Source organism: Aspergillus uvarum, assembly GCF_003184745.1.
Source record: "Aspergillus uvarum CBS 121591 unplaced genomic scaffold BO82scaffold_88, whole genome shotgun sequence".
Lineage (NCBI taxonomy): Eukaryota > Fungi > Ascomycota > Eurotiomycetes > Eurotiales > Aspergillaceae > Aspergillus > Aspergillus uvarum.
This window is the reverse complement of record NW_020291385.1, coordinates 51,028-64,840: the sequence shown is the minus strand read 5'-3', so window position 1 is coordinate 64,840 and position 13,813 is coordinate 51,028. Positions and strand designations below refer to the sequence as shown.

General features: G+C 55.7%; 4 protein-coding genes across 4 annotated transcripts; 1 reads left to right on the top strand and 3 right to left on the bottom strand.

The window, feature by feature from the left end:
* Positions 1–1,188: 1,188 nt before the first annotated feature.
* BO82DRAFT_264846 (uncharacterized protein) lies at positions 1,189–1,686 on the bottom strand (the record flags this gene model as incomplete). Its single annotated transcript, XM_025630946.1, has 1 exon — positions 1,189–1,686. A coding segment is annotated over one exon (498 nt), but the record flags the coding sequence as incomplete, so codon positions are not given.
* A 1,746-nt stretch (positions 1,687–3,432) lies between these two features.
* Positions 3,433–6,850, bottom strand: BO82DRAFT_436739 (NRPS-like enzyme; the record flags this gene model as incomplete). Its single annotated transcript, XM_025641138.1, has 4 exons — positions 3,433–4,679; positions 4,740–5,742; positions 5,800–6,545; positions 6,602–6,850. The coding sequence occupies 4 exons, from the start codon at positions 6,848–6,850 to the stop codon at positions 3,555–3,557; spliced, it is 3,123 nt and encodes a 1,040-aa protein (XP_025486499.1). The 3' UTR covers positions 3,433–3,554.
* A 641-nt stretch (positions 6,851–7,491) lies between these two features.
* Positions 7,492–9,318, top strand: BO82DRAFT_378913 (dihydroxyacetone kinase; the record flags this gene model as incomplete). Its single annotated transcript, XM_025637660.1, has 6 exons — positions 7,492–7,516; positions 7,549–8,012; positions 8,085–8,319; positions 8,373–8,615; positions 8,690–8,991; positions 9,040–9,318. 6 exons carry the CDS (start codon positions 7,492–7,494, stop codon positions 9,316–9,318), a joined length of 1,548 nt encoding a protein of 515 aa, XP_025486498.1.
* On the bottom strand, positions 9,064–13,438 carry BO82DRAFT_387403 (uncharacterized protein; the record flags this gene model as incomplete). The annotated part of the gene is made up of 7 exons (XM_025638311.1): positions 9,064–10,004; positions 10,060–11,557; positions 12,104–12,315; positions 12,357–12,846; positions 12,905–13,016; positions 13,083–13,192; positions 13,263–13,438. The coding sequence occupies 7 exons, from the start codon at positions 13,436–13,438 to the stop codon at positions 9,426–9,428; spliced, it is 3,177 nt and encodes a 1,058-aa protein (XP_025486497.1). The 3' UTR covers positions 9,064–9,425.
* Positions 13,439–13,813: the final 375 nt, after the last annotated feature.

Below are 13,813 nucleotides of genomic sequence, written 5' to 3'. Positions count from 1 at the left end.
TCTTCCGTCTTCCAGCGCTCGAGGACCTGACTATTCATGGCATTGGAGTTTCTATGGCCGATCGCCTTTTGTGGAACGGGAAGGGTCAGTCTCCCATACAGGAGCTGAACATCACGATAGGCATGCGGCCAGAAATCACAGTGACATGATCGGACATTGCAACCATCCTGCAGCAGCCGAGAAAGCTGAAGCTGCTGAAGCTGCTGAATGTTTACTTTGGTCAGATTCGTATGCCACACGCCGATCTCGTCGAGGGACTCTGGGATGGTCTCTTCCAGCACCGGGACACGCTGGAAAGCCTGGTGGTTGAGACGGGTTTTCGAAGTGGACGGACTGGGATCTGTCCGAGGAGCCGTTGGAGGACGTCCATCCTTGTGCACCTCGTGGGAAATTCCCCGCTGTCAAAGAGCTTACAGCTAGCGAGAACTGCCTCCATTGCGAGCTTCATTGCGACAATCCTTGCTTGCACGAAGATGGCGCCTCCTGGGTGATTCAAGAATTCCCTCCCAATTTGGAAACCTCAGATCATGGTTTGTGACCATGGACCAAGTAGGACTGGACTTTGATAGCGTGCTGGGGCAGTTCGTGGGTGAAGAGAGAGGACGCCTCAAACAGGTTGAGGTCACAAGCAGAAAGCCTAGAAAACATATCGACTTCAGCCAAACTGAATCGGCTTGTTCAGAGAAGGGGGTTCGATTCGAACCTAGGATCTACTGCACCGGTTGCCGTCCGTGTCTATCGTCATCAATCCACTCCTGCCGCCGAAGCTCAGCACCTGCAGTTCCCTACCGAAGCATGAGTTTTAGGCAACTAACAAGTACATCTAAATTAATTCGACTTGACAAATGACCCACGGAGGCCGTGCAACCGACGCAAATTGGCGACTATAGTGAGATAAAGTACAAATGCGATGATCATGCGTCCAGCGTCACGTCATCATTGAATGGAAGCCCAAGGAGGCAACGATAAAGGTAGATAAGAACACACGTATATATACGAATTGATTGAAAGGTATAAAACTAAAGCACTGAAAGGAAGACACTCGCAGGTTCGAAGGACCGTTCCCGCAAGAGTCAACAGAAAAGAGAAGACAAGAATAAAACGTCGAGTGGCATATGTCATTGCGTGAAGAAAGAGAAGGAACGAGACAGGCGAGTCTCAATGGAACTGTTCGTCCTCGGGCAGCGGTCAGCCCAGAACCAGCTTGATCACACTGTCCGACGAACAGCTGAGGGTATCGACATCGTCGGGGTTCTGGTACGCCTCGGAGCAGTCGCTATCGCCGGCGGCGCACTTGGCCGACGGGCACGACTCAACGCTGGGGACGGCGGAGAAGCCGTATTCGGTGAACCACGAGTTCTTCTCCATGTTGATACAGGACAGGTCCCACCAGACGGTCTCGCTCTCGGCGGTGTACTCGAACTGCAGCACCTTGCTAACTTGCGTGGTCGAGGACAGCTTGATGGAGATACCGCCGCCGTCCGGGTTGGTGCGCCAGCTCTCGGTGAAGGTGCCACCGGCGGGGACGAGGGTTTGCATCTCGCCCTGCGTGTTGGAGACGGACCAGGCGTAGATGGTGTGGTTCAGGTTGTTGACAATCTCGACACGGCCGCCGGTCGCGCTGCTGCTAGAAGACGAGGAGGCGACAGCGGAGGCCGAGGCGGAGGGCGTGGCCGAGGCGCGGGTGGAGGAGAAGGTCGAGGTGTGATGCGCCGTAGTGGTAGGCTTGACGGTGGTCGTGGTGGTGTGCGAGTCGTGTCCGTGGGAACCAGCCACAAGGACTTCGGTCACCACCTGCGTCTCCGTCTCGACCTGCACCTCGGTGGTCGTCGGGGGCATGGCGATGGGGATGGCCGAGGCCATGGCTGCGAAGAGGGCGGCGGCGCGGATGTAGTTGGAGAACAACATGGTTGGATGAAGTAGAGACAGGACGTCAATATCGACTCAGACGATTTTTGAACTGACGTGAGTTGAGAAAATAAAGGAAGGACGATCGAACGGTACAATCGATTTATGGCTGGTTAGCTGCGTCTGGAGATTTCAAGGAATGACTTCTGACTGATAGCAGCCAGAGAAAAAAGAGTGACAATCCCGAAGGAGAGAGGGGAAATGAGGAACGAACAGAGTGTAGGGGGAGCAGAAGACTCGACGAAAGGAGAGAAAGAGAAGGAAGGAAAGAAGTAAAAGGAAGGCGCAGCAGAGCCAGTAGGCCTTATAAAAGAAGTATGACAGGCCGTGAAGACTGGGCAGTGGGAAGCCTGTAAGGCGCGCGGGCCCAATGTAGCGCCCCCCTCCCTCCCAGCGTGATTGCATCCACCCAGGAGGAGGGGCGCAGACGAACATGTTTGGGACTGCAGGCCCCATTCATGGACTTGATTCTCCTATTGACTGGTCTCGTCTGGTCTGGCCTGATTGCTTAACCAGATTGGCTCAAGTGGATGGCGTGGCCTGCCAGGCACCAAGTGGGCCCAACAGAAGTCTGTCGAACGTGGCACTGGTTGGTGAATCATTCTTCCCCCTGACACACCGACAGAGTCACTGTCATCCGTGCATTTGCAGGAATTTATCAACGAGAGGAAGAGTGGAGGGGGAGGGGAGGATGAGATCAGATCGGAGGAGGTTTAATTTATTTCGATCGGGGTGGTTCCCCAGAGTCCATCGAGAGTCAGGGTTGTTCAACCTCGTTCACCATCGACAGAGAAAACACTGGATATCCCAAGGATTTTCCCAGATTTTCAGCAGACGGAAGCTTGTCAGTTGCCGCGTAGTCTAATGGCTGAAGGCCCAGTGAGCCCAAGGTGCAAGTGGGGAAAAGCGAAAAACCGAACAATAGGCTGCCACTGATTGCTGTCGATGCTGCTTGGCGCTGCGTCGGCCGCGCGGGAGAGCATAGAATGGTGCCCTAACTTCTACTCACTACTCAGTGAACTAACTAACTATCGCGCAGGCAACTTCCCTCCGCTTCCGAATCCCGCTTATCACTCGATTGCATGGCCCAACCTCGGAGAATAAGTTATTTGTAGTCTCGCCAGTTACCTAGTAACAGGGGTAAGGAAGGGTGGTCAGCATCTTGAAACAACACCCCAAAGTGATACCTCACATTGGTTATCAGCAGGGGGATGAACCGGATTGGGGCCGTTCAGACTGGGCGTTGGTGACCAACCCATACCCGGTTGCTTCGGGTACTCAGTCCGACCGGTGGATCAAACTGAATAGGCTGCATATCGCCACCACAAATTTTTCGGATCAGGTACAGACCGTACAGTTCACTTTTGCCGCCTCGAGCCGTGGATGGATGGGTGGGTGAGTGTTGGTGCCTGAGAAAAGTGGAGGAGATGCGGCATTTGTCATCCGGGACTTTCGCCCCTTGGCTGGATGCCTGAATGCCTTAAGACCTGATGTCTCAATGCTTCACTACCTTGGGCATGGAGATGGCTGAGGTATGGAGAACACAATGGTATTGAACCAAACTACAGCTAACTCATGACTCCTGCAATTAACAGTGACAATCTAACCCAGCCGACCCTCGCAGAACAACTTCCCAACCAAGACATTCACCACTCCCCCCGCCAGGAATCCACAAACTTCCGAATCAGCCCGTTCTCAATCAACTCAACACCTCCCCTCAACGACGGACTCGCCGCCTCCGTCTTCTCCATCTGAAAAACTAGCCCGGCCCGACCCGGATTCTCATTGTCGTACTTCTCCGTGAAGAAGTCCAAAAGTTTAATGGTGGGATTCTTGGCCGGATCTGGATCGGATTCGCGCAGACGCTGCACCCATTCCCGCTTGGGCAGGATCTCAAACTCCAGTCCCGTTTGTTGTAGCGCGGGGAGCAGATCCTCCGTCCAGCGGAAGGTTCTCGAGTTCTGCACGTGGTAGATGACCCTTGGATCGTGGCGGGAGACTGCTGCCAAGGTGGAGGAATCGGCGGTGGCAATACCGCTGAGTTCGAGCACTGCATCGGCCACCACGTCGACAGGCAGCCAGGAAGGGGTCTCGTCCAGCGCTGGCAGAGCTTTGAGGGTGTGTGCGGTCTGCAGCATTAGCGGGATGGCTTCGGTGCGGTTCCACTTGCCCTTCACCGTGTCGCCGACGATCTGGCCCACGCGGAGGACCTTGGCGACCATCCCCGTCGTTTCGGCCGCCGCTTGGATGATGCGCTCTGCCACGAGCTTAGAGCGCGCGTACCCCATGTTCTGGGCGTGTGCCAGCTCCGGGATCGGGCCTTCGGCGATGGTTGCCGGCAGAGGCGTCCCGGCGGCGGCGGAGATGGAGGAGCAGAAGTAGAACTCGGCCGGGGAGGTGCGTGTGCTGGAGAGGCACAGGTTGATCAGGTTGTGGACGCCGCGGATGTGTTGTTGCTCGAAGCTCTGCACGCCCAGGGTGAAGTTGACGGCCCACGCGGCGTGGATGACTTTGGTGAGCGATTGGCGCAGGTCGTCCACTACCGCGACTGGCAGGCCGAGATCCTCGCGGCCGAACTGTGATGGCAGGGCGATGATCTTGGATACGTTGATCATTGGCAGCGATCGAGTGGACAGGCTTGTGAGCACGCGGTCGAGCGCATCGGAGGGAGTGCTCGCTCGAACGAGGCAGTAGATCTGCTTGACGGAGGGGTTTTGCATGAGGCGCGAGAGGATGTATACGCCCAGTGAGCCGGTGGTGCCAGTGAGAAGCTGCGTTGGTTAGTACCTGACGGCGATCTCAAAGTGTTCTAGGGAGAGACTGAAACTTACAACGGTCTCTTCGACAGCGGGTCTGCTCACGAAAGTCGAGTAGTTGGTGATCAGTCGGGCCATGACACTCAGCTCGTCTTCAGCGCTGCTCGCTTGGCCTGTCCGGACTGCGTCGAGTTGGGCAGCTAGTTTGTGAATGTTGGCGCAGTCGTAGATCACGTTATGACCCAGCTGAGTGGACCCGATGTCCATCTGATTTTGAATGACACCACGTGCCTTGATGGCCTGAAGACTGTCTACCCCTGCTTCATAAAAGTCCGTGTCCAGATTGATGTCCGTGAATCCCAACTCGTCTCGGAACAGAGACAATAGAAACTGCTCCAGCTCCTGCACGTTTTCAAAGACGCGACGGTTCGCTGCGGCAGTTGAGCCGCCTTCCTGGAGCTTGTGGTACTTCTCCTCAACTAGATCATTGAATTCGATGTAGCACCGGTTGCGGATCATGGTCCCCTTGTCGGTGGCGGGATACGAACAGCCGGGGTCCAAGATGATCACCATATCGCGGGAGATCTGACTGAAAGCCTCGGCATTCGCGTTGGCCGCGGCGATGTCCGGCCAGATCTGGTCGAGGATCTCTGCCTTTGCCATCCCTTGGCACTCGACGCTGGGCACGACAAGCAGGCCCGGGAGCGGACGTCCGACGCCGTACACGAGATTGTCCTGCACACAGCGATTTTGACGGATCCGGTGCTCGATGGGCACGGGGAGCACCTTCTCGCCGTTGACAAGCGTGATGCGATCGTCCAGTCGGCCCAAGTATTTCCACGCATTCGTGATGGACGGGTGTTTCAGGAACGTATCGCGCGTGTGGAAGGAGTTTGGTGGGTCATCCGAGTTCGAGCTGACTTTGGCCGGTAGTCCATCGAGCACGACACACTCGTACGAGCCATCCTCCAACGGGTCCATCTTGACAAAAGGAGCCACCTTGAGTATGGGTCGGACGTAGTTCCATGCCTTGTCTTCTGGGGGTCGGTCAGAGGTCATGAGTTGACCGAGTTCAGTTCTGCCGTCCGGGTTAGCATTCTAGGCATAAAGGCATCTTTGAAGGGGGTCAACGTACGCGCCGTAGTGACTGATCAGCCGCACGCCTCGCTCGACGAGAAGATCGCCCAGATCATCAGGGCAGCTACTCCCCCCGAAGAGAACCTGCTGGCACCGGGATAGTGCTGCGACACCGCCCTCGACTTCACTCAACAGCTTAAGCACATACGGAACGCCGTGGAAGCTTTCCGGGGTTGTCACCCGCATCGTTTCGAGCACATGGTCACCCGTCAAGGGGAGGTTGGCGTTGTAGATCGCAACAGGCTTGCGCTTAAACAGCGACCGGAAGAAGGTCGAAAGGCCGTGGTTGTGGTACAGCGGCAGAGTAAGCAAGGCCCGGTAGCCCTTGCTGGTGCTGTAGTTGGCGATGCACGCCCCATGAGTCTGGAAGATTGGCTTGGGAAGGCCAGTGGACCCGGATGAGTGGATGATGAACGCCCACTTCCGACTCAAATAACTGTTGTCGGCCAGTTGGAGGGACGAGCTGAAGGTGCTTGTTGAGTACGCGGCATGCTCCGGAATCTTGTAGGTAGCAAGGGAAGCGGTGGACTCGAGCTTGTTCACAGCCTTTGCGGTCGACGAGGAGTAGAGGAGTAGGGTGCATTTGGTAGCTGCAAGGAGATTTATGTAGGCTTCCGTGCCGAGCCGGGTCGAGAGCAGCAAGACGGCGTATCCCAATCGGGTCAATGCGAAAAGAGACACGATGTAGTCGAGGTTGGAGGCGCCGAGAATTGCGACAACCCGGTTCCCCGTCGGGTGGGAAAACTGCACAGCGATATGAGAATGGAAGATGGTCATATTGATGTGGGCATCGGTATTACCTGTTCAAGCCCAGCCTTCTTCAACTGCTCGATTGCGCCGTTGGAGAAGCGATCCAGCTGGCGAGCAGAGTAGTATACGTAGTCGCTAACCCCATGAGAGCTTTCCGGGTACCCAACCAGTGGTAGGTCTGGCGCATCCTGGATGAGTTGCAACAAGACGTCGTTGATCGTCTGGGGAGAGATCTCCTTTTCGTGAGGCGGGGTGGGTGGGAGTTCACCCAGCTGTCGGGCCTCTGTCACGCTGTCCATGTCTGATGTGAGATGCATGATTACCGTGAATGGAAAAGATGGAAGATAAGCCTTTTTGGCTGAATTGCGGCTTCGGCATATGGTGAACTGTTTATCTACTACTCGTACTTGTTGTTGCGGGGGAGTGCCTCACGCAAGTGAATTCCCCGGTTAGGGTGTGGGGTCGGAAAAGACCCCCCCCACTCGGATAAGCATCGCCTTAGCCGAGCAAAGCAATCGCCCCCCAGCCCGGAAAACTTTAACATCGAGGTAGAAACGCGTCTGGGGAAAACTTCGGATTCTATTCCTCTCGCATGTATTCTGTGTCCCGCAATCATCGGGGCGGAAAATCATCACCTGTGCATCAACTCAACCGAGGGTACCGGACTTGCATCCTTGTCATGGGCTGAGTTTCGAAGCGGTCCGGAATCCTTCACGTTGCAGGAAAGGGTATAGCAAACATGTAAATGGATAAAAGTTGCGACAAAGAAGCTGAGAAGCTGCGGTAGTCCTAGCATCACACGCATTTACTTACGCATTCGCTTCACGCTCAGCGCAATGGCAGCCAGACACTTCATCAACGACGGGACCACTCTCGTGTAGGATGCGCTTCAGGGCCTGGCACTGGCCCACCCATCGCTGATCTACGACCCAGAGAATAAATGTGGATGACCCAATTGAAAACGGGTGCAGTACGAACCAATGCTAATGCACTGCAGCAATCATTAATTCCCGCCATGACGGCAACGCCAAAGTGACTTTGATATCTGGCGGTGGTGCGGGACACGAGCCTTCGTTTGCCGGCCTGGTAGGCGATGGTCTGCTCAGCGCTGCTGTCTCCGGGTCCGTCTTTGCGTCGCCAAGTGTGCATCAAATCCAGAATACGATTGCTTCAGCTGGGGGATCGACTGGAACACTGCTGATCATCATGAACTACACTGGGGATGTCCTCCACTTCCATCTCGCTGCGGAGAAGGCTCGTCTCGCGGGCCATGAGATGGCAGTCTTAGTCGTGGGGGACGACGTGTCGGTTGGCCGACGCAAAAGTGGCAAGGTAGGCCGGAGAGGGCTGGCTGGCACTGTCCTCGTGGAGAAGATCCTCGGGGCGGTCGCGCAGCAGGATGACGCCACTCTGAAGAAGTTGTATCACTTAGGCAAGGAAGTTGTGGCGAATTTGGCCACGGTGGGGGCTGCCTTGGATCATGTGCATCTGGTAGGAAAGCCTACCACAGACCTGACGGTCCGGACAGACCAGGTCGAGGTCGGCATGGGAATCCATAATGAGACAGGATGCTACGTGCTTAAGCCCCAACCTGATATCAACGTTCTTGTGGATCAGATGCTGGACCAATTACTGGAGCAGGAAGACGAGGATCGAGCCTATGTCCGGTTCAACGATGCGGAAGATTTGGTGCTCATGGTTAACAACCTTGGTGGCATTTCGAACCTCGAGTTCTCAGCTATGACGAAGGTGGTCGTCGGACGACTGAGTAAGGTAGAGATTCCCTTCTGTGATCAAAGTTGGCTAACAGCAGTGGCGCAGGTAACCGCAGCTTGCATCCAAGACGAGTATACGCTGGGGCTTACATGACCAGCCTGGACGGAAAAGGATTTAGCATCACATTGCTCAAAGCCAGCAAGGCGATGATACAAGCCTTAGATGCCCCTGCATCAACTCCTGGCTGGACCGCCCACCAACACTTGGAAACCTCTCCCGTAGCAAGAAGGTTATCTGTGGTGGAAGAACAGGCCGAACGCATGGACTCAGGTTCATCGCGACTCAAAGGTCAGTGAAATTGTTGCGATACCTCCGTGTAGGCGGCATTGACATACTGTCTAACAATAATCTTGAGTCAATAGTGGACAACAGATCGCTTTCGGCGGCCATTAGTCGCGCCTGTCACAGAATTGTGGCTGCGGAGGAAGAAATTGATCGCTTCGACTCCTTGGTCGGGGACGGAGACTGTGGCTCGACGCTGGCGCGGACAGCCCGAGCAATTCTGGCGGATATGGAGAAGGGCGGGTCCGTGAGCCCCGACGGCGATGCGGTTGGGACCGTGGAGACCATTGCCAAGGTGGTCGAAAACAACATGGATGGCACTTCGGGTGCACTTTACGCGATTTTCCTGAATGCAGTCGGCGCCTCCTTGCGCAACTGTGGAGTAGGATTGCAGGAAGAGAGACTAATCAGAGCCGCTGAATGGAGCGAGGCTTGCGTGGCGGGACTCGATGCTCTGCAGCGCGCCACTCCAGCCCGAGTAGGTGACCGGACTTTGATGGATGCGCTCGAGCCGTTCATCAGAGCGCTGCAAGCGGGCGAATCCACAGATGCGGCTCTGATAGCCGCCCAGTCTGGGCGGGATCGAACGCAAGGAATGCGAGCTTCGCTGGGGCGCGCTGTCTATGTCCACGAGCAAGGTTGGCGCGAAGTTCCTGATCCCGGGGCTGCTGGACTAGTAGTCTTACTCAAAGGTCTCTTGTTAGCTTGAGCAAGTCGCAAGATTCATTTAATCCCTTTCTGAATTGTCCTGTACTCTGGGATCAGTCAATTGAAGCTTAATATTGAATGGGTCTCTGCAGTCGGCTTGCCTAGAGCCTAGGCATCTTGGAGGCCATCCAAAGGAAAGAGATAGTCCAGCTCCCCTAGTCCAGCAACTGCTAGGGAGTCCAAGGCTTCCCAGTCCGCAACATTCATAATTCCCGTCCCAGAGAGTCCATCATTCGTAGGGTTTCCGTGAGAGGGCTGCGAATGGAGGTGCACAGAGGTCACGTCCATCCACTGATTGTCTGAAGTCCTTGCTCCGGTCTGCACAGGTTGAAGGCTGAACAAAGCTTGACTCGCACTGGCTTTTGTGGCTCCATCGGGTCCGGTGCTGCCATGTCCGTGCTGGGGTGGAGATGGGCCCAGAGCAGATGGGAAGACAGTTCCGCTTCTTAGTACCCCCGATCGAGTATGGCCGATCGCCGTTCGAGCTTCTTTCCGAAGTTCCTCGAGGACTAGCACGTAGCGCTGTGCAAACGAGGAGCGCGAGCCGCAGAGGGCAAGATCCCGCTGGGCTTGCTCGGCAATTCGAAGGTAACCGTCCAGTCGGTCCGGTCGATCCACTTGTGTAGAGCCCTGGACCACCTGGACGTAGAGAACCACAATCGCGGAAAAGGTGTAGTAATGGGTAAACTAGGCACGGGCTTATTAGTGGGCTTGACGTAGTCCTGAAGCTGGGCCCTCTCACCCAAAACGTAGAATACATCCTGCCCCGGTCGCATAGCTCACGGACAATTGCCGCGATCTTCATGGCTGCCTCCAGGCACAGTCCAGTGTACTTTCGGACCAATTCAAATGATTTATCATTCTGAGGGCGGGGAACGGTGGAGTGACCAAAGTCTTTCAGAATGAATGGTCGGTATAGTAGAACCTGGGCATGGTAAAAAGCGAGATTGAGAACGGTATACTGTCGTTGATAGGTCAGCATGAGCAGATCCACGTTTGCTACATCGAGGAATCCCGATAGCTCCTGACGCCAGCGAGACAGACAGGCCCCGTACTTGACGGCCGCTGCGGCTTCCACCTGCCCGCTGGCCCGACGGGGCCCGTAGACATCATGTAGAATGCCCCCAATAATGACGGACAGCTTGGCATGATAGACAGGGGCCAGCATAATGCTCTGAGCTGATGTCGTCGCCGGCAGGATTTGGTCGGCTAGAATGTGGCTGTCGTTTGCGACCGCGGGAAGCTCCTGGTCAATATCATCGTCATGAAAGATGCGTGGACGGCCCAAGGCCGCACTGAGATAATTATCGAGACTATACGCACACCAAAAGACGCGCTTTCGGCATTCCCCCTCCACGTAATCGAAGCCCGATCCTCGGTCTCTCCTGCGCACTCGATGAAGGCCAATGGCAATGGCCAGACGAGCGGTCGTCCCGAATAGACTCCAACAATGATTGATGCGAGACTGCGACAGGAGGTAGAAGCACTGAGCCAAGCGGGCCTGCACGCTCGTCAAGCGCACCGGGCCGGTCTCGGCGGCCAGATGATGCTCAGCTGCTGTCAGGTAGACCGTGCCGTTGACTGACGCTCCGATCCCTTGGTCGGACTCTGGTAAACACTGCTTCGCGTGGGCCAGAACCATCAAAACCAAGGCACGAATGGCGCGCTTGCCGGGCCCCGCCACCGCCGAGTCCTGCAGGGGGCCATAGAACTCGGAGACCCAGCCCTCCACTTGAGCCTGATGGAGAAAGCGGTGGGTCGGAAAAGCGAAATCAAAGTATCGAGCAATGAGGATATCGGCTTCGAACCGAGGCGGAAGCAGGAGAAAAGCCAGGTCTAGCTTTGACAAAGGGGCGTCACCAAAACTGAAAATGGGGGCATTGATCGGGAGGGAGATCTGCTCTTGCAGTCTCTTCTGGGCTCGAATCAGAAAGGAGACCCCTGACGAAGGCCCAACATAGTGACCTTCCATGTCGGTCTGATGTGCTTCAGGAGAGCCGCGAGAGGGAGCCTCATTCACAAAGCCATTCTCTCTGACTGGCGAGGCTGGCGATTCGAGGGGGAAGTTGGTGGTGGTGGTGGTCTCTGTCCTGGGAAGAGTATTGGGCTGTTCACGAAGGGGAATGGGGGGGAGCTTTCCCCGGTTGTACTCGGCTGTGTAGTCGCATGGTTTGCCGGTACGCTGACAGAGGGAACATGGCAGCGTCCCTGAGCAGCGTAGCTTCTTTCTATCATCCTGACTCAGGATAGTGCTCAACAAGAGAGGATGGATCGCGGGTTGCCTACCGTTTGCAGGCGTCGCAGGCACGAGTTACGCGGACTCGCTCCTTGCCACATCGTCTTTTGCGAGGGGGTTCCGACAGCGTGTCCATGACATGGGTGTGTAAATGATGAGAGCGGTGTTATTGAAGATGGAATAGAAGAGTGGAGAGTGGAGAGTGGAGAGTGGAGAGTCGATGGATGCAGGGGAGAAGACACGGAAGGTCGGAGGTCGGAGAAAGAGATGTGGATTAGTCAACCCCCAACCCCACGGGGTAAGTTGCCAAGTCTCTATACTCCAACTCTACGAAGTATCCTATGGATCGTAGGTGTAATATAAACCATCTACCCTCTCTTGCGACATTGTGCTTGAGTTCGCTTACATGTCGAATCAAATACATAAATACAACTAAGGCCTTGTTCCTTCCCAGTGGAAAGCCACGGACTGTACTGTACTCTCGTCGTACCTAAGAAGGGGAGGGGTTTTGATATCTCCAGGCTATACACATATCCCTTCCTACTCCTACCATTCTCGCCATTCTCCCCCGGGACCCTGAAAGCTCGGACTTCGCCAGGCAGCTGCATCCACCGCTGCAACCCGGATCTTTTCTTCATCCAGCTCGATCCCCAGCCCGGGACCATCCATCAACCGAATCAGGCCGTCGTGCACCGTCCAGACTTCAGGATTCTTGACATACGTGCCAATATCCGCCGAGCCGTGGTTGTAGTGATCCCCAGGCTCATCTCCTGGATCGCGAAATTGGCCGAGACGGCATCGACCTGCAAATTGGCCGCGAGGGCAATGGGACCCAGCGGACAGTGAGGAGCCACGGCCACATCGTAGGCCTCCGCCATGGTAGCCATCCGACGCAGCTCCGAAATGCCACCCACATGGCAGATATCCGGCTGGAGAATACTGACCGATGCAGATTCCAGGAACGGCTTGATGTCCCACCGACTGTGCAGGCGCTCCCCCAGCGCAATGGGGATGGGCACCAGCTTGGACAGGGCGGCGATTGACTCCGGGTGCTCGGACAGGAGGGGCTCCTCGATGAACAGTGGCTCGTGCGGGGCGAGCTTGTGGGCCAACTGGATGGCCATCGCCTTGTGCACGCGCCCGTGGAAGTCTACGCCAGCGTCTAGGCCAAGTGCCTTGACAGTCTTGAGACGCTCGACCGATGCATCCAGTGTGTGAGGGGAGTCTAACCAACCCAGGTCCTCGGTAGCGTTCATCTTGATCGCCTTGAACCCCTGCGTGATTCGTGCGCGTCTATATAAAGGCCTGCAAGTCAGAATGTCTGCCCAGACACACAACCTGTGGCTCTTACGCTTGCACCTCAACATCCCCCGGTCGGTCGCCTCCAACCCAGGCGTATACTCGCAATTGGTCCCGAACTTTGCCGCCCAGGAGTTCGTAGATGGGCAACCCCAGTCGGCGCGCTACGGGAGAACGAGACGATTAGGCTTGAATGTGCGCAATGCAAGGGGTTAAGAGCGCGCGCTCACCTTTGAGATCCCAAAGGGCAATATCAATTCCGGCCAAGGCACTCATCAGGACCGGTCCTCCGCGATAGAATCCCATGCGATAGCCATTCTGCCAGATATGCTCAATCGCACTATCCAGATGGGGGAATCGAATTAGCTAGAGCGAATTTAGAATGTAGGTTTGGGAACGGTCTAGCTCACTTGGCATCCAGGCCGTAAAAGCGAGCCGCGAAGGCATCCAAGCAGCCTTCAACTGCCTCCGTGTGACCTTCAAGCGAGGCTTCACCCCAGCCGGTGTTGCCATCGCCATCGGTGATCTTGACAAACAACCATCGTGGGGGGACCCGAAAATACTCGATATGGGCGATAGGCGCCATGATTGTTGAGAATTGGTGATAAAGATGGCACTCGAGGAGAAGATACACAGGCCATGTGGAAATGTAGCCGCATCAACAAGATGGTTGTCGTGGTCCATGTTGAAACCCGGAGGCACTCCGGAAAAGGTAGGGCGGAAAAGGAAGCTCGGAAAAGGAAGCTCGGAGGGGAAATACCCTCGGATATTCATCACAACTCCGCTTCTTTTCCGAGGTAGGCGCAGATGGCGTCACTCGAGCTCATATTGATAAACCGCGGGGCTAGCAAAATTTGGGCTAGATTGACTCAGGTGACCAAGATTGCTGTTGATTTTGCTGCGTGCGTGGCATCTGTCTCATTCGTACCCCTCTCCCCACCGACTCAACATTCCATCCATC